Source organism: Ambystoma mexicanum, chromosome 5q (genome assembly GCF_040938575.1).
Source record: "Ambystoma mexicanum isolate Mex_15411 chromosome 5q, UKY_AmexF1_1, whole genome shotgun sequence".
Taxonomy (NCBI): domain Eukaryota; kingdom Metazoa; phylum Chordata; class Amphibia; order Caudata; family Ambystomatidae; genus Ambystoma; species Ambystoma mexicanum.
The window spans coordinates 1,340,340,945-1,340,363,861 of NC_090933.1; the positions used below are offsets into that span (position 1 = coordinate 1,340,340,945).

General features: G+C 48.9%; 2 protein-coding genes across 2 annotated transcripts in view; one reads left to right on the top strand and one right to left on the bottom strand.

Annotated features, from left to right (window-relative positions):
• Positions 1-4,424: 4,424 nt before the first annotated feature.
• Positions 4,425-10,746, bottom strand: LOC138498109 (speriolin-like protein). The gene is made up of 4 exons (XM_069621965.1): positions 10,100-10,746; positions 8,855-8,902; positions 7,142-7,284; positions 4,425-4,903 (listed from the first exon to the last, which is right to left on the bottom strand). Exons 1-4 carry the CDS (start codon positions 10,305-10,307, stop codon positions 4,571-4,573), a joined length of 732 nt encoding a protein of 243 aa, XP_069478066.1. The 5' UTR covers positions 10,308-10,746; the 3' UTR covers positions 4,425-4,570.
• Positions 10,747-10,868: 122 nt separating this feature from the next.
• LOC138498107 (uncharacterized) overlaps positions 10,869-22,917 on the top strand; it is a 464,475-nt gene continuing 452,426 nt past the window's right edge. The window contains exon 1 of the mRNA XM_069621964.1: positions 10,869-13,325. Within this exon, the coding sequence (XP_069478065.1) occupies positions 11,525-13,325 (1,801 nt within the window). The 5' untranslated portion in view covers positions 10,869-11,524. The remainder of the gene's footprint in view (positions 13,326-22,917) is intronic.

Genomic DNA, 22,917 nt, shown 5'->3' on the forward strand with positions numbered 1-22,917 from the left:
GAGCCTTTTCTGTTCAAGGTCTGCGGCCGGTGCTCGGAGCCAGCCGTTCCACACTGTCGTTGGCTGGACTTCAGTAAATAACCAAACTTCTCTTTTTCCGCCGTTGGGACTCAGGCGTCTTCATCTGCTGTGCAGTAGGATTTGACCGCAGGTCCGGTACGGTACACTCCGGTGAGTTTTACTTTTTCCTCTAATACGCCCACCGATATGGGGTACTGTCCTCGTACCATTCCAAGTCCACTCTGTCAGCCTCCTTCCACTCCTGCAAAACGAGAGACCAGTTTGAGCTGTTTTCTGATGCTTTTAACCCCGGTGAGTCTCCTACTTAGTAATTAGCGTTAGGCGTTCCCAGCCCTGGGTTGTTCACACATCTGAGACTAATTCATCTCTTCCCAGCTTCAACTTCACTGAATTAGCTTTGCATTTAACCCCCGCCTGCCCGGAGCCCCCATTATATGGAAACGTCATTTTTCGTCTTCCTTGTCTGATTTCTATTCCCATTTTCTGGCTTTTGTTTTGATTATGTATCCGTTGGGGCATTCTGGGATATGTCATTTGTGTCTTTTCTCTTGTGTCTCTTATATTTGTACTGTCTGGTGTGATAGTTGATTGGTGGTGCATTCTGGGACATGTAGTCTGGGCTTTTACTTGTTCCCGCGTCTCTTAAACTTGTCATTATATGGTCTGGTGTGATCATAGGCTCATCCCCCTCCCTCTTGTTTTGTTCCGTATTGGCTCATTACAGAGTCTCAGTGGCAAATAAGCATTGTGTAAAGACAAAATTATTTTCCGTATATCTCCTAACTATTTAACGCAAAATATACTAAATCTGGTCCAGTGCAAAATAAAATAAAACAGATAACACTTATAATATCATAAATAAAGTAAACAGATGATATTTGCATCATTGGCATGTGATTGATTTTGCAACATAAACTTTGTCAAGTTAAGTGCACACTATTACTAAGTGAAGTTAGAGTTGTATAAAAAAGATGCCATTTCAGTATCCAAATTTAAACCAAACATGGTTGTGTTGAAAAAGCAAATTATTCTTGCTTCCGCTTGTCTCAGCACTCGAATTCTATCTCCACCTCTCGTATTCAATTGTACATATTGTAGGCCAATAAATTGGATATTGGTCTTATCATCCATCTGATGGTTCTTTTGCCAATGCACTGCTAAGGGTAAGTTCGGATCTTGACTTCCAATTTTGGCCATGTGTTCCCTTATTCTGGTCCTGAGCTCTCTTTTAGTGCTTCCTATATAGAGTTTTGTACAGGTGCACTTGATGGCGTAAACAACATATTTGGTTCTACAGTTAATTGAATGGGAGATCGTAAACACTTTCCATTATGTCCCTCTAAGCTCTTAGTTTTATCAGATGCAAATTTGCACATTGTGCAAAAGCCACATTTTCTGAATCCTGGTTCAATTGGATTGAGCCAGGTGGTCGCACTATTATTTTGTAGGTCTGGTAAGAAGGATGGGCTAATGATTGTTTTGATTGTATTGGCTTTTCTGAAAATAACTGTTGGCTTATCATTAACAAATTTGCACAAATGTTCTGCAATTCAGTGTTCTCCAGACCTACTGGCTTTGAAATCATGGACTTCAAGAAACGTCTCCCATGGCTGGAGCACGACTAATGTGTGATAATTGGGGCATCTACTTCAAAGAGCAAGCTTCCAACATAAAGGAGACTGATAAAGGTACAGGCTGACCCAGTGAAAACAAATGGCCGGAAGCAGAAGCAGGACCATTTGTCCCACATGAAGATTCACAATTTATTTAAAAGGACTATTATCAATTAGGCCTTTTCCTCAGCCATCATAAAGCGGATGGATTTCATCTATGTACCATTTTTTATGTAATTTCCAGGCAATTTTGGGGATATAAAATTCATCTTCCTGGGAACTGTAAGAGCCAGTTAAACTAGGTTTCTGGCTGATTTGAACATGTTCCAAATGTGAGAGTTGGTGAGCAGGTGGACATTGAAATTAGGGATATAATTAATAACTAACATATTCATATCTGTTGTGCTTTTAATGAAAATGACAGAAAGGTGCCACATGGTCGTGCTACATGATACAGATTTGGTGGTCGGCTTATCTAATTCCCCATGATTAGCAGAGACAGAAAATATGTTTAGTCTGGCATTTGCTAGTAAAATTATGAAGTTGTGATACATAACTAGTTTTTGCCAAAAAGTTGAAAGGAGAACAAAGGGGCGATGATAAATGGATATTGCCATTTGTTGCTCCAAACCCCTAAACCAATCCTAGTGGCAGGGATTATTGCAGGGTACTTCCCCAAGATTGTAAAATTGGTGGGGTGATCACTGCTATATAAGGGCGACTGCATTAGGAGACAGGACAGAAAAAGGAGAAAGACAGGGACAGACAAAAGACAGACCATCAGGAAGGCTTCTGAAACGTACTACGGCTGTAAAGAGACACCAGAGGAGATTGCTGAGAGTGCATCTGGGTGGAGCTGTCTAGGAAAGCCTCAAAGCTGACTGGGTCCTATGGTGGAGAGCAAGAGGCTGTCTTTGAGAGTGGAGTGACCAGACCCCTGCCCTATCTTTTCAGAGTGTCCTGAGATGCAGCTGGCTTTCCTGAACCTTAAACAGAGGCTTGCTATGTAAGTAGAACTGAGCTCTGGGAAACCAAAAGGTAGTGGATTCTGCTTGCCTTGAATCTCTTCCCTTTATAGTGGGCGGGGGGGGGGGGGGGGGGGCAGAACTGTGTAGATCCTTATACTATTTTACCAAAAATATTAAATTCCCCATTTGGCAGAACACTACAGGGTGAATTTTGTTAAAATTCTAAATTAACAAAGCTCACTTCCCAGTGTGCGCTGGAAACTGTAGCCTATAAAATGGGTAATCCGTGTTGTCCAGCTGACCCCGACTTATTTAAGAAAGAGGGGTGTCTTTGTTCGTAAATCAGTCCAACCTTTTTATCCAGCTTCCCCAACACGTCTTTTAGTAAGGGGGGGTCTGAAATCCGAAATTCCCCAAATCTCAAATTTGTCTGACTTCCCAACATAGACCAAAGCAAGGGGGTGTCTGAAAAATAAACTGCTAAAGCTCCCTGTGTTCATTTTAAACCAAAAGTGTGGTCGAAATCACAATTACCATATGTATTTGTTGAACCAATCTTGAAATCCTACTGCTAGCCTTTTAAGTCGGCAGGAAAATCAAAATCTCACAAGATTACATAAGAGCCTCTTATTGATCAGTTTAATTATTTCATGAAGTGAAATTTGCAGAAAGTTAATAATTGTGATTGTGTTCTTTTTAACTCACTTTTGCGATTTATTAATGCTTAAAGAAGTTGATTGTGTTATTCCACAGATAAAGTGGTTTTTGATATTTTTGATTACTTTTAATTTAAATAAATACCAATATATTTCCCGTGCACCGGCCTGGGTTCTTGGCTCATTGTTAGCTCAGGGGAGAGGGATCCAAGGGGCATGATATGTCAGAGATATGGCTAAAGAAAATAATCTGTTAAACAGTTTGTTGATCACCACTTGAGTGGAGAGGGAAGGAACTCCCATCTTGATGGTGGCTTCTCAATAAACTGTTACGCACCACTTAGGAGCACCAGCCACCACTCTCAGCATAACACAAAAGATTACTGCTAGCCTACTCTGATGTGTGCGTCGACCCTGGTGGATCCTGTTTAAGTTCTACATCATACAGGGCAGATTTCAGTATGGGGAAGTGTAACACTTTATGATTGCTCAGTGGCTGTTTCCAATCATTTAGAACAAACAAAAATGCCACCAAGTAATTTACTGCGATGAAACAACGTAGTTCCAATTAAGCCTAAGCTGGACCTATTAGGACCTACTAGTTACCTGCTGTCAAGACTATCTTTGGTCCTTTTCCTTTAGGGCTTTTCACCAGCCCTTACTGGTTACCGTATTCACTGGGACTATCAGTCTAGCGATCCCACTCTTCTCTTTTAACACTGGTTAACTGCAAATCACACTAGTGGTCCAGACAAACCTTTAATAACGACAGCTGCAAATCTTCCCTGTCATATTTATAAAAGCTTTCTTCAAATTAGACTGATCCCCAGGGACTAATTCATCTCTACCTACTCCTTAAAGGAGGGAAATATTTTAGATAACCCGAGTGCCACACATGATTATATTTATTGCTGTTCATTTTGATGGCTTATGCTTATCGTTGTTCCCCAAATTATTATTTTGTGTGCACTAGGGTGAACCACACCTGAATCCCATTGTGCTTTAATATGATGTAGCATTTCAACATTTCAGTTGCTTTCACATTTCAGTTGCTTTCAATGTTTTTGTGCAGGTTCGCCATTCCCTCTGCCACACTAATACAATCTGTCCACAATCTAAAAAGGATAAAAGGACTCTTAATTGATTTGAAACAGACATAAAAGCAATATTTTCAGAGGTCTTTTAATGATTTGTGATCTGGTTGCCTTAGGCAAATGCCAGATTTGATCAGTAGTGATGGTTTTCTTGAATGAGCTTTAAGGGGGGTATTCATGGGACTGGAAATGCTCTGAGGGGTTTCTCATCCGTTGTCCTACCAGATGAAGAGGGGCTTTCCATCTTCCTTTGCCAGCTGCACTAAACAGTTAAGAAGGAGTTGTACATCCTTCAATACATCGGCAGGCATGGCTTCGCTGGCCATCTTACGCAGGACCTCGGGGTCGCTGAAGGAAGCCAGCTCTCCGCTGCCTGGCAGTGGCCGGTCCTTCATAATGCCATACGTATTCACTAGATACTCTGAGAAGATTGGGTGCACCCGGGGATCGTAGCCATACTTCTTAAGACGACACATCATGTCTTGGTAGCGCCGGTTCATTTCGCAGCGCTGCGTCTCATCCACCTTGTTGTTCAAAGGACACGTTGTCGCCTGTGGAAAAATGAACACAATGGTGAGTATGTAGAATCGTGAACAGCCCCAATTATTTGTGTGGCACACACCTCCAGATATTTCTAGTGGACACCCCTCATGATTGACCCTTCAGCTGATAGGTCTTCAACCAGATGGTTCGCATATTGTAGCGTTTTCCAAGGACCATTTTATAACTTGGCTATCCCACTAAAGTTAAAAGAGCTGCAGCTAATAACATCTTCATCTGCCTAGACTGGATCACAAGGAGATTGGGGTTCCGGATGTATTAATATCCTAGCCTGGCTAGCACAGGTGCGCATAGGACTACCCCACTCTGCTAGCTCCTAGGGTTTTCAAAACCTCGTGTTTAGGGAGGAGTTCAATAGAAATACGTGGTGCCCCCCTTAGGAAGCAGTGTGAGATTGGAATGCAGGAACTACCTACCGATGGTGAGATCAGGGTGAGTGGGGACATCTTGAGATTAGGGTGCAGAGAAAGTGTATAGGTAGAAGTGATAGCACATAGGGCCTGTCAGCAGGGTGAAAGCTCTATGGGTTAAATGTGAACCTATTGAGGCACAATTCTAGAGGGCCACTACAAAATGTAAGACAAAAGTTCCTTAACAGTGCGTGAAAGTAGGGAACAAGAATATACAGGAACTTCTAAGGTGGAGGGAGAGAAGCAGGAGAGCAGTCCGGGGTTCAGGCAGGAAATGTATCTAAAGCAGGAAACAGGAACTGATAAGGAATGATAAGGCAGGGGCATGGAAAGTGGGTACTGCTGAGTGAGGAACAGTTAAATGGAAGGGCAGAGTGATCATTGAGCAAATAAAAAGGGACAGAAAGTTCAAATGTACTGCTCCGAAGTACAGAGTAAATGAAGTTCAGGATCTCTTGTTAGGATAGAGGTTTAGACAGGGTAGTAGGAAGTGACAGAACATCTAAACAGGGAGAAATAGAAAGAAAGATTGGGGGAAGCAGGTAGGGCACAGTTCAGGGGCAGCTAACTAGGAAGCAACAATCGGGAAAGAGCTAATTCACGCCTGCTAGTGACTTAAACCTGTTACCTACCCACATCCGGGGCACCTTGACCACAATCTAAGAATATATCAAAGTTGCTGCATCCATTGTTGGCCATATAAAACAGATATATTTGAATGGGGTTTCTTTTGATATTCTTGCATCTTGTTGCTAGACCGTCCTTATGGGTGGGACCAGCCTCATAATTCACTGATGAGCACATGGCAAGACCTTCCTGCTCCCCGAAGCAGCTATAAAGCAACGCTGTTTGCTAGCATACTGGCCACAAAATAACTACATCTCCACCAGATCCACCAAAGCAGATAACATTATGGGAGCGTGTCTTCTGGGTGGGATCCAGATAACCAGCTGGCCCTTGCGTTATGTAGACCAATTCTATGGAAGGTTATCATCTCTTGGAAGGTTAGCACCCTCTAAGGCGGTGGGGATAACTCACTAGTATGTTTGTACATGGGGGACACCGTTCTACTGCATTATGGGTCTATGAACATAGAGTAGGGATCACAGCAGGGAGCAGCAACTCGCTGAGCTTTTTGCAACCTCTCCTTTATTTACTCCCCAGTCCTTGGGCGCTGTAGTTATACTATTTGGCACTTTTGCCTACTACCCATGGTTCCCTCCTGGTACCTCTCTACTCGCGGTCTAGGCCCACCCTCCCAGTTACAGGCGTCATGGACATGGTCACTTGTCAGTGTTTCCATCATGTATCAAGGTGCAGTCCCACAAACATTTGTCTGCTGTGCTTCGACTTTTTCTACAGGCACAGGTTTCGGATGAGTGCAGGGTGCATTTCTTTGCGACTGCAAACAAAGGCTTCTGAGCTCCTTCAGAACTGTTTTAAACCTATGGATTGAAAAATGTGCTGTAAATTGCAGTTTTTCGTTTTTCTCCCCACTCCCACACCCCTTCACCTTCCAAAAATGGCAAGTGCCGCTTGCTACCATGTTCTGCTTTCGTGGTGACTCCAACTGTTCTCCACCCCTATAACGTTGGGCAAGATTCTACCATTTCTGAGTCATTTATCCCTAAATCTAGCCCTGGTGGTGGTGTATTAGGACCCTGCAGTTCTTATGGCTTTAGAAGGGGAAGTGCTGATATGATGGTCTGAATGAAGGAACAGTGAATGGTCGTACTGCCAAATGCAGCTAAATTCAGCCCAAAGAAAGCCACACGCCCCCACCCTCTTGCTCTTTAAAGTCTACGTGTCCAGCCTTACCTGTATAATTTTCTCCTGGACATTCGATACCGTAAACCCATAAAGCCTGCTTTGCTCCAAGAAGATGGATGAGAGGATCCTGCGGTCGAGCTGGAAGGCGATCTCACCCACCACCCTCTGGCAGCGCTGCAGCTGTTTGGGGTCTGAAAGGAGCAGAAGGCGAGTTTACAGTCTTACAGGGCGGCATTGGCTCTGCCATCTTCACGCTGCATTGCCTTAGCACAGCCCTCACCGCCACGGTGGATCACGCATGCACGCTCACACACATACCCACATCTACCTACCTAAGCAGGGCGAGTTTAAACTCGTAGATGATCTTTGAAATACATTGGCTGTGACCTGGGCTTGCTACCTTGTGAGCTGGAGATTGCACTTGACCTATGTTGAACTCCAGGATCCTCACCCATCTTTATTTCAAGATCGTTCTACAAGTCTATTTACTCTAGTTGCATATCAAGTCGAGTCCCTGGTGGGTAAAGGGATTGCTCTAAGACTAGCAAGTCTCGACGTGTATTCAATGTATTCCTGCTAAACGATATTTGTGATGGTTGAATGGGTAGCGACATTGAGATGAATCGTGTTTTTATTGTACTGTAGGGTACCTTTTTGGGTTCCTATTAGCCAATAAGCTGGTGTTTTTGGTGAATTCTTTCTTGCTCTTTCCTGTTGCCTGCTCTCCTACGTTGATATCGCATTGTGCAGATCTTCACCTCGGCAATAGTTTGCTTAATAACGGAAACGGCGTGTAAGGTCGATGGGGAGCATCCCTACTGATGGCTTGGCCTATTCTGACGTCACAGGGGGACACGGCTATTAAATGTCCCACCGCTGATACCCAGGAGCACGTTAAAGCAATTGGCGCTGCACAGTGTACCCACAATGAAACAGATTCCCAAATTATGGAAAGGGGGGCTCTGAGATCTCCAGATTGCGAACATGGTCTTCCTGGCCGGCCAGTGGCTTATAATTCGCAACCCTGCCTGCACTGTGCCAAAGCTGCCCTGGTTTGGTGCTAAGATGGGCCACGCCCCAACTCAAAGAGCTCGGAGTTCACCATTTAACATGTGGACTTTTCCACAGATGGCACCCCCCGGGAAAGGCCATCTGTGTAAAAGTCCCTATAGTTTAAATGGGATTTTTTTTTTCGGGCGCTGGGTCCCCCGCCACCCCCGGAAAACCTGAAGTCGGTGCCCCTGTTACACCAGGCTTTCTTCTCAAGGCTTGCATGTAATCTGAAAACACTTCTACAATAAGAAGGGGCAAAGGCTGGTTCAGCACCCTTCAGTGATGTCACATGGCATTGTGGCGTCTGCTGCTAAAAGGCAGGCACCTCGTATCCCCCCCCCCCCCCCATCACCCCACACCCGACCGGACACACCTAGCCATGTTGCCAAGGAGATCCTGGAATCCATGCAAAGCATTATTGACATCACAGCTATCGATGTCAGGAGGGGCGGGGGGGGGCTAAAGTACAACGGATCGTAAAGAGCATTACTTTGATTGTTGCCTTCTTACTCCCCACCCCCCGAGTCAGGGGCACGGGGTGTTCCGGGACAGGAAGGGCACCCGCCACCTGTGGCTTATAGGCACATCAGCGGATCACACATTCCTTTCCACAGCGTCCACCCAGTGACTGCACTCAAGGGAGGGATTTCATGCTGGACTAGTCCTCATTCCGTGCCCTTGCCCCTGGACCTTACAAACAATCCTTACCTCTGCAGGGGGGAGCGTGGGCTGCGTGGCACGGGTCCTTTTTGCCATCTTCAGAGTCCGGTTATAAAAAGAGAAAGAAAAGAGAAGGTAGGAGTTAGTGCCTCGAAGCATCATCTTGGCCAGGACGTGCCCCGCTCTAACTCCAGTTACCCCAACTGCCCCATTACATGTTCGCAAGCGTTCATTCTAGACGAGGAAAGAATGAAAGAGCGCGCCACGCTGCACAGCTCTGGAGCAAGCGCTGCGACTAACCGAGCTCTCCTGCCCGGAGTGGTGGCCGCCGTTCTCATCGGACCCCAGGAGGGCCCGTGTGCATGTCTCCCCACTTGCTGTACCCGCGCCCACCCCTGCTCAGTGCATGGAGTCCACAGGCCTCAGCTGATGACCGCCCCGGGCTCCAGAATGTGGGCAGAAAGAAACATTCCTAGGCGGGCGAGTTCAAAAAAACACACAAGAGCTGTGCAGTGCCTGGCTGCATTCTCAACCCACAACTCCCACTTTGGCCACACAGCCCCACTCCCACATCGTACACGTTACATCCGAAGAGTTCCCCAAAACGTCAGTGGCTTTTAACCTTCAAAGGCCCTTAAAACCTGCAATCTCCTAAACCCGCGCAGGGACGCGTCCTGTGCCTGTCCAGAAGCCCCGAGCAAACCAAGGAGATGGGCCACAGCTGCTTGAACCCCCGGAATGCCACACGCCCCAACATATGCCAGAAGCCTGCACACGGGCCATCGCCCCCACACGAGGTGTCACGGCCACGGTTTCCAGAGCAGTGACGAGCCTCAGTTCATGTTACAGTGAGAGGGGGGTCAGCTGAGGCATTCATGTACCTTTGGGGTTCCCATGGGGTCACCTCTTAATGGGGGGACTTCCATGATGCCACAAGGGGCGACCTTCATGATGGCACATGGGGGCCCTTCCATGGTGTCACATGGGGGTCCCTTTCATGGTGTCACATGGGGGTCCCTTCCATGGTGTCACATGGTGGGAGACCTTCGTGATGTCACATGGGGGGGCGTGATGACACATGGGGGGCCTCGCGATGACACATGGGGGCCTCCGTGATGCCACGTGGGGGGCCTCCGTGATGACACATGGGGGGCCTCGCGATGACACATGGGGGCCTCCGTGATGTCACGTGTGGGGCCTCCATAGTACCCCATCAAGGATGAAGGCACCAGAGGGCGTCTAGGGCAGTGGGTGAATCCTGTAGGCTGGTCCGAGCATCACTCCCTCACTCACCCTTGCTGCAGTGCGCGTCCTTCTCCTTGTGCTCCTTGCCCGGCGGGGAGAGGGTGCGCACCCGGCTCTCGTGGTCCCGCAGGGTGCAGCGCAGCTCCAGGTTCTCCTGCATGAGGCCCACCATCTTGCGCAGCTCCCCGTTCTCGGTGAGCAGGCGCACGTTCTCGCACCTCAGGGCCTCCACCTCGTGGCTCTGCAATAACTCCATGATCCGGATCCAAGGCTAAGGGTGGCTCTCTGGATAGATAATCTCTGTCCTGCGCAGGGCGTGGGCTCAGCGGACTGCTCCTGTCTCTGCTGCTCGGCCGTGCAAGTGATGCCCGCGGGGGGCCCCACTCACCTTTTATACCGCCCCTTCCTCTGTGACGTGGCCCTTTGTTACCAGTGCCCGTGCCACTGATGACAGCCGCCGTCGCCGCTGGCAACCAGTCTGACCCCCAGCGGGTCACAGGCGCGTAGCGCCCCCCAGGCGCCCATAAAATGCCCACCTCCCCGGGGATCCCACACGGGCGGTGGGCAAGCTGAAGTGTGCCAGTGTGGGTGCTGAGCCCTGCCCCAGTGTCAGAGTTATTATGTGTTGAAGGCCTCACCTGGGCAGTGCGCCAGTACCCCGTGCGGTCCTTCACTGCCACATGCCCGTGGTGGTGTGTCTTCTTTCTAGTAGCCATGCCATGGCCTATGTCACATGTGCCCCCTTGAAATGGTGATACCTGGTAGATGACACTTGCCACCCTCATGCCAAGTTTTGGCTGGTTCTGATTCAAGGGGAAATACACACCACCCTTTGTCTTGGGTCCCGGGGTGACATTCAAGGGGAAATACACACCACTGTTTCTCTTGGGTCCCAGGGTGACATTCAAAGGGAAAGACCCAGCACCCCCTTCCCTTGGGTCCCGGGGTGACATTCAAGGGGAAAGACCCAGCACCCCCTTCCCTTGGGTCCCGGGGTGACATTCAAGGGGAAAGACCCAGCACCCCCTTCTCTTGGGCCGATATTAAGCCACCCGCTCTTTTCCTGATGCGCCCCAGCGCACCGCAGCTCTGCCCCCTTTCTGCCGCACAGGGCTCTCCGTGGATCAGAATTCGGTGCCGACACACGGCCCTGTACGTGGGACGTGGCCCACCGTCTCGCACATGAATCCACTATGGAGAAAAGGTTCTTTCCCGGGCCCACTCCCTGGTCCCCCATCCTACCGGGCTAGCAGGGGTCAGTCTGCGCTCGTAGTCTGCCATTGATCCGACATAATCCAGGCGCAGGCTGGCACTATGACCCCGCCAGTCTCGCACAGATGGCTCGGGCCTGTCCTGGGCGCATGTCATCCCCCCAGTTCTCAGCGCGGGGGAGCGAGTTCTGCACCAGCCCGGAAGACGCGATACTACTAGGAAGGCTCTGGGCAGGAGGGCAGGGCTTCAGTCTGCAGTGCTATGACAGGTCGGTGCTTGGAAGGCAGGCCAGCCACAGACTTAGGAGGCAGAAACTCAAACTACACTATCACAGATCGACACTCGGAACCCCAGAGCCCTAAAATATTCCAGGGTCCACCCCACGCCTCTACCTCATTGCAAGACTGGAAACCTACAGATTCCACCCATACAACTATCACAGAGCAGGGCTGGGAGTCTAAGGCTACTTCCACCTCGCCAATCCCAGGTCAGAGCGGGCAACCTAGCACCTCCCACCACACGCCCATCACAGACCAGAGCTGGCGCTCTAGGACACCCCCGCACAGCCCCATCCCAGATTCAAGCCAGGAGTCCAGGACTTCCCCTCAAACCCGTCCCAAAGACCAGTGCTGGCCACCTAGCCATTCCCTCCAGATCTCTATCACACATCAAGACCAGGGATCTAGACTTTCTCCAAAATCTCCTATCCCAGATCCAAGATGGGGGCTGAAAACCTCTTGCATGCCAGATCCAAGATGGGGTCTTAGAACTTCTTCCCAAACCCCTATACTAAATCAGAGCTCGGGGCCTAGGCCCTCTGAAGCATTTCTTCATGATCAGGGCTGGGGACAGAACATCTCTCCACAAGGGCCTGTCACTGGTGAGTACTGGGCACCTCGTACTTCTCTCCAAGCACCAATCCCTGGCCAGTACTGGGGAATTAGAACTTCTCCTCAAGCATCAGTCCCTGACCAGCACTGGGGACCTCGTACTTCTCCCCAAGCACCAATCCCTGGCCAGTACTGGGGAATTAGAACTTCTCCTCAAGCATCAGTCCCTGATCAGCGCTGGGGACCTCGTACTACTCCCCAAACACCAATCCCTGGTCAGTGTTGGCGAATTAGAACTTCTCCTCAAGCATCAGTCCCTGACCAGCACTGGGGACCTCATACTTCTCCCCAAGCACCAATCCCTGGTCAGTACTGGGGAATTAGAACTTCTCCTCAAGCATCAGTCCCTGACCAGCACTGGGGATCTCATACTTCTCCCCAAGCACCAATCCCTGGGCAGTACCGGAGAATTAGAACTTCTCCCCAAGCACCAATCCTTGATGAGTACGGTGGTGCAAGAACTTCTACCCAGGCTGATATCTCTGATCAACATTGGGAACCTAGGTTTTCGGCCCATGTACCAATCATGGATGAGGAGCGGCTCCCTAAACCTCCCCCTTTCCCACTTGACACAGATTTGGGATGGCAGCATAGAAGATCACCCAAACACATAGGTCAGGGTTGTGGACCCAGAAGTCCAACCCAAACCTCCATCACAAATCGGGACCCTAAAACTTCACTGTACAGAACTTTGGCAGACCAGAGGTGGGACAACCACCACTCGGTTGATTACCAGGAATGGCAGCCAGGGCTGCCTCCAGCCACAGAGTCCTGGGCAACCGACCGAGGGCCTGTGTCCTCTAATGCAGGGACGGACTTGAGATGGAAACTGGAATCCCCACCCAGCAACCAATGGGGGGGCAGATGGGAAGATCCTGGAACTGCACCGCTTTATCCCCAGTCATTCAGCAGTCCTGGAGAAGGGGAACATTTGGAGACCAACTTTCCATCACATGTCTATGGCAGGGCCCAGAGCTGGGAGCTCCGACCTCCATCTTATGCAGCATGGAAGCCTGGACCTCCACCCCACGACCCATGGGCGCATGCAGACTGGGAGCGAGTATCTCCAAATCACACACCCGGGCATGGGCAAGTTCAGTGGAAGCAGCCTCCAATGGTGTCCAGGAACTGGGGATTTGCCACTGACCTCTCTGCACCAGTGGCAGCCGAAGGTAAGCACCGCCATATAATTGGTTGCCTGTTCCTCTGAGCAGGCCCTTGCAGAAAACCCACCGGCTTCTCCGCTGAATACTTGTCATTCTCTGAGCCTACCTGAAATGTTGGCACCTTATCTCTTTGCAGACCTCACCCAGGATAAAAATCCTCCCATAAGAAATGCAATTTTGTGGCAAACAGTTAAATTGTTTTGTGGCGTTTATGCAACACATATTTATAGTAATGTATGCCTTTTCCGTTAAGTATAAACAAAACAAGTTTAGTGCCGAAAACTACATATTGAAACAGGTCTGAATGAAACTAATTTAAAGTCGTTAGGCTGAGTAGTGTGGGCCTCCCCCTGCTCGGTTCCTACCTCCTAGTATGGAATGAGTACAGACAGTTTTGTTGTGGAACAAATAATTGGCCGTAGGCATTTAATTTTCTACAGAAATTACACAAACCAAAATTATATACCCACAGGTGTGCTTTTGGGCACACCGTGCAGAGGATTGCAGATGCCATCCTTCGTCTTGGCAAGTCTGTTTCCCTCGGGCATCTGCTCCTGGACATGTGCCGCCTATGACTTTCCTCTACCGTGTACCGAAGTGAGTACTCAGCGTTCCAGCTCCTCCTTGATTCGTCTCCTTCTTCCCTTATTGCAGGGTGGGTTGGGTGGGCAAACGATTTCCTTCCCTTTTTCCAGGCCTCAGAAAACCTACCCGAGTGAGGTGGGATTTGTGCCTGGCTGTGCCTTTCCCCTCATACTGGGCCCTTCTTATACTCCCCCTCTCTTTGTTATTCTAATGGGGGGGTGGCCTTCCCCTGGCCCCCCCACTGGTTGCCATCTCCCTCTTCCTGTTTTGGTGGCTGCTGCTATGGCGACTCAGGGTGGGGGGCCCCACCTGGCTGCCCCTCCCCTTGTGTTTTCGTGCTGTTTTCTGCCTCCACCCTTTGCCTAAACCGCCAGGCCCTTTATCGCGCCGTACTTTGTACGACCTGGGGCATAGGCTGAGTAGTGTGGGCCTCCCCCTGCTCTTGGTTCCTACCTCCTAGTATGGAATGAGTACAGACAGTTTTGTTGTGGAACAAATAATTGGCCGTAGGCATTTATTTTTCTACAGAAATTACACAAACCAAAATTATATACCCACAGGTGTTCTTTTGGGCACACCGTGCCGAGGATTGCAGATGCCATCCTTCGTCTTGGCAAGTCTGTTTCCCTCGGCATCTGCTCCTGGACACGTGCCGCCACACCTGAGTGGGCGTTGCCCCGGCCGCTCAGGTTCCCCCCAAAAGTACCCCTATTTACAACCCTGCTCCTCTAATGCCCTCCAGCTGCTGCCTGTAAGCCCCCTATCCCCTTATTGTAAAGGTAAGCGCTGCCGCATCACGAGTAGAAGCCTCCTGCTATCCGCATTTTTGCCCTTTGTAAATGCCCCCTCTCCAATAATTCTCCTGCTTCCCCCAGCACATTCTGAAAGTGTGTTCTTTCCTGGTCTTTCCGGTCGGCCTCAGGGCTAACCTTTCCTTTTCCTCCAGTGCTATTAGTGGAACCCATGCCTTACCTGGTGTGGGCGTTTTTATCTCTGGCGTCTGGCCATACTGTCACCTCCTTTTTGTACGGTTCAACCTCCCAAGCACTTAATGCCACCCATAACGTAAATGGTTTCAGGCGTTTTAATCTTCTTTGACCATGCTATCTCCTGCCATGCACGTGGCCATTTCTCTGCGCACCACTCTGCGCCTAACCTTGCCCCCAAAGCCAACTGCTCCTGATGTATCCCATGCTCTTTCTGCCCTTTCCAGTCAGCCTCATGGCTAACCCTTCCTTTTCCTCCAGTGCCGTTAGTGGAACCCATGCCTTTCCTGGTGTGGGCGTTTTTTCCTCTCTGGCGTCTGGCCATAGTGCCATCTCCTTGTTGTAGTTTATTTTTTTTGACCATGCTATCTCCTGCCATGCACATGGCCATTTCTGCCCTTTCCAGTCAGCCTCATGGCTAACCCTTCCTTTTCCTCCAGTGCCGTTAGTGGAACCCATGCCTTTCCTGGTGTGGGCGTTTTTTCCTCTCTGGCGTCTGGCCATAGTGCCATCTCCTTGTTGTAGTTTATTTTTTTTGACCATGCTATCTCCTGCCATGCACATGGCCATTTCTGCCCTTTCCAGTCGGCCTCATGGCTAACCTTTCCTTTCCTCCAGTGCTTTTTCGTGGAACCCATGCCTTCCCTGGTGTGGGCGTCCTTTGTCGTACAGTTGCCTAACATTGCCCCAGAGTCATCCTTCTCTCCTGGTTGATAGGCGAGTGCCAGATAACCGTTCCATTGAAAACTTCAAGAATTCCCCCTTGTCTGCCCGTCTGACTTTGGTATGCTCCATGATCCCTGTCCTGCAAAAGTACTTGTGAAGCCTCTTGGTCTTGAATCTTTTGAGGCTCCCCCGGTGAGCACCCCTTCTCCCCCCAGCCAGTAGTTACGCCTCTCACTGCTTCTATTGCCGACTGTTGCTGTCCTAGTGCACTTGGCACTGCTGTGGTCCCCGCTACATTTCTTGCACTTGTGGTTGAATTTGCAATTCTTTCCCCAGCTGCATGGTACCCCGCATTCGAATTCCCAGCACTGGGCGGGGGGGGGGCTGTGTTTTCCCGATATCTCCCCTCTTACCACCTTGAGCTGGTGGTGGCATGGTACTCTGCCACCCTCTCTGTGTCTCATATTGACTGCCCCGCAAATTCTGTTCCCCTGTCCTCCTGTAGTTGTTGTCGTATCCTGTTGTTGTACCTGTTTTTGCTTCTATCATTATTCTCCTAGTATGGTTTTCCCTGTTGCCCTCCTGAACTGTGGTCCCTGTGGTCCCATTTTCCTTTAATACATTAAAAATGTACAGATTATAATTCTCCTCGTCCCACCCTATTTCTGGGTAACAGTCCACTTCTTTCCCAAACTCATGGTCGTACTCCTTCCATGCATCCCCCCAAATGCTTTGTACACCTTCAAAACCCTCTGTTGATATGCTACCAATGCCACTCCATCCTCTAGGTATTTTTGTAATATAATGGTTGACAATATTTGGAAAGCTGATACCCAATTCTCAAAATTCTTCTCAACTGTCGCCCTTCTTAGTATACTTTTCTCATCTTCTTTCATGTCTTCTACTGACACGTTCAGCCCCTTCTTTTGGCATTCTATCAGGGAAAAAATGTCTATAAACTCTTATCTCCAAATTTTCTCTTTAACTTTATCATTAATGTACCATGCCAGCGCTTTCATGGTCCGTCCCTGCGCATTCTTCCCCATCGTTGACCTGCCACATTTCGTCATCGCTGGCCCTCCCTCCTAGGCTCCTGTGGCTGGCGTCCCTAACCTGGGTGTGTCCACCCCCTGGGGGGTGCTCCCTGCCTCAATAACCGCGGTTGGTGTAGCTCCTGTGGATTGGGCGGTGTCCCCCAGGGACTGGGTCGCAGCGGGACCCCCTGTGGTGCCGCTGGTGCCCCTTGAGGGCTGGGTCCCGGATCCCCCGGGTAACCTAGTGGAAATGGACCTGCCCCTGCACCCTTGCCTGCCCCCTCTACACCGGAGCCCTTCCTCCTCTCCTTACTTATGTATGGGAGTGAGGGGCCCCCAGGCCCCCTCGCGCCGTACATTCCTCAGTACAAGGCTTGGACCATGTGCCTCCGGTAGTGGGATTGCCCCTTGCCCTTACGTAAAGTTAACAACGGTTGACTGCTACATAGATGGGACTACTGAGCAGGACACGGGGCATCCATCTTTTGTGCCCCCTTTCAACTCCATTTTGGGTAAACAGGCCTCACTGCGATAGTACAGCAATGCTCATCTTCCCTTCCACCGCAGCAGCCAAGGACAGAGACATACACACACAAGGCGCGCAGGCAGCTGGCTGGCCCCCACCCTTGCACTCCCCCTGCGAAGGAAAGCTCTGCGCTCCCATTCTCACGCTGAAGCCGTAGAAAGTTGCAACAACCAATATGATACAGTTTTCTTCCTCTGAAATCACTGCTAGCATGAGAACCAGCATGTGAACCAGGATGAGCTAAGCACTTTCTGCTCGTTCGTCCCCATAAACGTGCAAGCCACCCACCCCCATTTAGAGCAATTTATTGCCATCCTGACCCTGTGCTCCCTGTAAGGTATTTCTTTCAAGTGCCAGACCCTCGCCTGTGCTGCGAAACCCACCCAACACACCCACTACTAACCTTAAGCATCTTACCACAATATATGTTTTTACTTATACTAATAGATCTAAAGCTTAGGAGATATGTGAAACACAGCTTGAGTCTTTTTACATGCACAATAAAGGTCAAGGCCTCCAATTAAAGCCACGAATGACCCAACTGTACTAACAATAAAAACTATGAGTGATTTGTGTAAGAAATATGAAAAGTAACATAAAATGTTTAGATAATTTGTTATTTAGTGTTTTTCGGATGCAACATATTAGCTTAGGTAGTGACCACATGCCTGGACCCTGACCTGCGTGGAGCACAAGATATTTGACGTCTGTCATCTCGTCAGCCACTCAGCCAACCAGAAGGAAGAGATGCCACCCACACCTACAGCACCACACTGCCTGGCCAATCGGGTCCATTTAGCATTTTTTGTTAGTTACTTTAATTGATATATATATGAGTTATGATGTAAAGGGAGTGGGGTTTTGTTTTGGGTTATTTCCTAGCTGGAGAAATAAACCATCCTTTGAACTCTTGCAGCCGGGGTCTCAGTGCCCCCTTCCCCGACAGGGGTGTTGTTGGTTATTTTATTTTCTCTCACACGTAGTAAGCCGGGGAAAGGCACCTACATTTTTGGTGACCCCCCCCCCCCGACGTGATTTAGAGAGGTGCCTCGCGGCCTGCACCGCCCGGCAGCGAGATCCAGGACGCCCCCAGCAAAACCATCGCCTCTGCGGTTGACCAGACTGTGCACAACAAGAAGAAAGGGTCAAGGGTTCCCGTTGACGAATACCCGATCGGAAAGGCTGCTCGCCAAGGCAGGCCACGGCTTGGTTGGGGGACGGACCTGAGCGACGTCCGGCAGTGAGCGGTGACCCTCAGAGTACCTGACTGAACACGTGGAGTCCCGGTTGCAAAGACCCTAAAGGAAGGTAAGAGGAAAATACAGGAAGAAGGGAATTAACAAACAAAGGGAAGGTAGATAAGAATAGGGTCTGTGTGAGTGACGATGAGGCTTTTCTGATCTATCCTTTAAATGGCCATTAGGTGTTTTAAGAAGTGAGAAGAAGAGAAGTGGTATCCTAGCCCGTACGGGGTAGAAGACGGCACCGCGTAGCATTTGTCCCGACCAAGTGCAGAATAGAGATAAAGAGAAAATAGTAGGGGTCTCGTATATTGAGTAGACTCGGAGTAGTTTTAGAATATTCTTTTTCCGTGGAGGTAAGAAATCTTGAGACATAATAAAGGTGAAAGAGGTGGGGAGTGAATGCGAAATAGTAGGTAGAATAGGGAAGAAGAAAAACCGGGGACAGTAACAGGAATAGGGAAAGAGCAAACGCGCGCAAGCAGTGCATGTGTATGTTGCATGATTATGTTTGTCGGTCTGCTTTGTGTATATGTCCTGTTGATCTTGCCAAAGTATTTCAGTACAAGTAACTTGTGATTAATGAATAATAGGCAAAGAAATAAATTGTGAGAGGTGACCAGGTAACACCTCTCAAGAAGAACAGCTAATGCGACATACCATAATTGCGAGCATTGATAAAGAACGTATTTTCACATATTGTAACTGACATACCAAGTGAGAGGTGGGAAGGGACTCAAGGGTACCAGAACACACAAGAAAGGAAAAGAAGCATTGCCATGGGAGGGAGTAACGCCACTGGCACATATTTGCCAGCACCTTCCACTATAAAGCGACAGGATACAGAAGTATCACGATCAGTGGATCACTGAGATAAAAGGAGATGGGGTTATATCAATTTGGCCAGAAGGAGGGTCATTCGACAAAAGAGTGTTGGACCTAGTATCAACACATTTGCTAGCACGATACAAAGGGAAACAGTTACAGAACCGGAGAGAAGTATTAGATTTCTGGCGAATGTTCGAGGAAGTTAAGCCGAATGATAGAAAAGCAGAAAATACCTGAAGAAGTAAGCGGGACACCAAAAGGGGAGTGCTCAACAACTACAACCGAGAACGAAGTAACAAAAATCTATCCCTTAATGACCAGGCCAGCAGTAGGGTTTAGTGAGCCCCTGTATATACCACCCACCCCCACTGCTCAGTGCGGGGCAACAGTCCCTGAACCCCCGCCATATGACAAAGGAGGCCTGTACTGCCCCACGAGTGCGCCTCCTGTGAACATAGCACGTTTAACAGGCGATTTAAATCCACAGCTAGCACACGCACAAATGGAAATAACACGGTTAAGAGCTCTATGTGACAAAGGGCAAATGCTGCCAGGGGGAGGTGAGGTACCCCCGCTGTCACTGGCAGATCTCACACCCCCGATAGGGGCAGTAAGCAATGCAACCCCAGCAGTCTCAGTATCAGGGCAATCCATAGCATCACAAGGGACGTCATCACAGCAAAGACAAGAACAAGAGTGGCAGTCAGGACAGTTCCTGTTCCAATTGAATAATAAACCAGTGAGAATTATACGCCCAGATACACCGGAGAGACAACAAAGTGGAGATCAGGGTGAAAGACAAGGAAGTGAACCCAAGGAAAACTGGGAGGATAATAACGAGCTAGAGTCAGAAATAGAAGAAGTATGGGATGATTTAGATGAATACGAAGAGGCAGCTGCTGCAGAGGGTTCCCCACTGCCAAACTGCCGTTACCCAGACACACTATCACCACCATTATGGCAAGGTAGATTAAGACAACAAACAGGGAAGACAGGGAACATACTGGTAAGTAAAACGAAAAAAGGGAGAACGAGCAAAACAGGAAAGAAACAGAAACTACAAATGCCACTGATACATAAAGGAGCAGGTAGGCCAAACTATATTCCGTGGGCCCAAACGGACAAAAACAACCTGTTAAAACTTCTCCCCCCCGCTGACGGGAGGAGCAGGTAAGTGGATACATGTATTTGAGAAGAACACGGCAGGCGTGCCGTTAGCTATAGGTGATGTGAAAAGCTTATTAGTATCAGCAATCGGGGACCAAGCAGACACAATCTGGGAAAGGGCAGGGTTCCCGGGAGTAACAATGAGCTGTGATCGCCACGATGGATCACCATTCAACAATGTTCGAGCACAAGTGTGGGATGCATTGCGGCGTGCATTTCCAGACGTTGAAGACTTACATGCAGTGAAGCAGTGCACGATGGATGAGAGCGAGGATCCTGCGCAATTCATTTTGCGAGTGCAAGCCTTATGGAGAAGTGAAACTGGTACGGCATGGAATCAATCAACAGCCTTATTTTATTTTATCATTAAAAAGGAGTTGCCGAAAGAGGTGCAGAAGGCTTTGGACAAAATAGCTGGGATCGAAGCCAAAGGGTGGCCTGAAATTCAGAGCATAATTGTACACCATTGGAGGAGGATCAAAGAGAAGGAAAAGGAGGTCACACAAAAGAGGCTGGCCGACGAAGCAAAACTAGTGCAGACAAAATTAGTGAAGGTCGCCGCCATTACTGCCAGTGTAACCGCAGACAGAGGAAACGAAGGAGAGGAAAACGCGGGAGGAAGACCCATTGGGATAGCAGCGCAGTGGATTGGAGAGAATCAAGGACAGTGGAACGGAGAGGAACAGCCATGCCAAGGATCACAGTGGCAGAATAGGCCGGCCCAAGGAAGAGGTGGGTACCGTGGGCAGAGGGGAGGATACGGAGGAATGGGAAACAGAGGGTATGGTGGGCAAGGACCAAGAGGAGGACAACAGGGGTCATGTTGGAATTGTGGAAAGTGGGGACATTATTCACGAGATTGTAGAGTGCGACCATCAGGGTATTTTCAGGGGCAGCAGCAGCCCATGAACAATGAACAGGGGTGGGGCCGCCCACACCCAGGTAGTCCTTGTGGAGCTCCAATGGGGAGGGGGGATAACAAGATCAGTACTGCTATGACCCCCAAATGCAACAAAGACAGCCAGCCCCACAACAGCAGCAACAGCAGCAGCCACAACAGCAAAACGCACTGCAGCCCATGGCAAGACAAAACTCAGTCGGGAACATAAACAATAACCCTTTTGCAGCGGCCGCAAACTGTGCCCTTGCACCATTCCGTGGCGTAACAGTCGTAGGTGACAACGTTTTTTCAGTGCCAGGTCAGCAAAGATACCAAGACTAGGACAGCCCACAGGGAGTACTTCCGTGTCCAGTCCTATCCACCACACAAAGTGCAAATGAGGAACCACTAGTGGCGGCAGAGATAGGAAACAAGCAGTGTATCTTTATGGTAGACTCTGGAGCAGAAAAATCATGTCTCACAGAAGGGCGGTTTCAGCTCTCGGGAAGAAATTTGGAGACGCAGGGGTTCTCTGGGGCTATTCTAAAGGTTCCTTATACAAAAGATCTTGATGTAACAGTAGGGGGAAAAACAGTGCGCGCACCCTTATTGTATTACGAAGACGCGCCAATCAATTTGATGGGACGAGACTTGCTCAGTAAGTTAAACATGACCATAGCCTTTACTGAAAGAGGGATAGTGTGCTCGACTCCAGGGGTATGCCCCGTACGAGCACTCCTGATAATAAGCACAATTACAAAGGAAGTTGCAGTAAGAGGGATCCCCATTGACATGGACATGTTTGTCTACAGGTATTAGCCCGAGAAGTGCCTGAAATAACACAAAAAGAGAGGAGAATACCATCAGACTTCATATTCCGCCCAATCACACCAACAGATGTAGTGAAAGGCACAATTATATCTGTAGACATTGAGGCAGTTAAAGTTTCCAACAAACGCATTGTGGTCATAGGCCTGGACGCACAGGGATGCGAGTGGAGAAGTGGGCTATGCATAGAGCCAAACATAATGCTAAAAGATATAACTGATGAAGAATTGTTTACCGATTACGAGGGGGATGGAGAAATAATAATGGAAATAAGCATACCATGTGACATCATGATCCAATACAGAGAAATGCACAACCCACTCATGGCTAACATAAAGGCCCCACTGACAATATTTGAGGAAGACATGGCCAGGGTAGCACCTGAAATTTGGACTACAGGGCCACAGGATGTGGGATTGTTGCATGAGGTGACTCCCATAAAGATAAAACTGAAACCAGGTGCCCTCCCACCCAGAGTGAAACAATACCCAATATCCAAAGAAGGAAGGTATTAGAGAAACAGTGAATGCACTCCTAAGCCAAGGTATCTTAGTGCCATCAACTTCCCCATGCAACACAGCGATTTTTCCAAATAAAAAAGAGAAAGGAGGGGCGTGGAGAATGGTCCAGGACCTCCGCCCACTCAATGACGTCATCCAAAAAGAGTTCCCATTAGTGCCTAACCCGGCATCAATATTGTGCAGTATATCAAAAGAGGCAACTTGCTTCACTGTCATTGATTTGAAAAATGCTTTTTTCTTTGTGCCACTTGCACCAGAATCGCAGTACCTTACAGCCTTTACATTAGGAAACAGCAGATATGAACACCGCAGACTCCCACAGGGGTATTGCGAGAG

What these genes read in the sequence shown, in the direction of transcription:
- LOC138498109 (XM_069621965.1), bottom strand. Translation starts at nt 10,307, where the DNA reads ATGGAGTTATTGCAGAGCCACGAGGTGGAGGCCCTGAGGTGCGAGAAC. An exon ending in CCACGCTCCCCCCTGCAGAG is followed by an intron (nt 7,285 to 8,854) that starts GTAAGGATTGTT and finishes TGCTCCTTTCAG; the next exon opens with ACCCCAAACAGCTGCAGCGC. An exon ending in TCCAGGAGAAAATTATACAG is followed by an intron (nt 4,904 to 7,141) that starts GTAAGGCTGGAC and finishes ATTTTTCCACAG; the next exon opens with GCGACAACGTGTCCTTTGAA.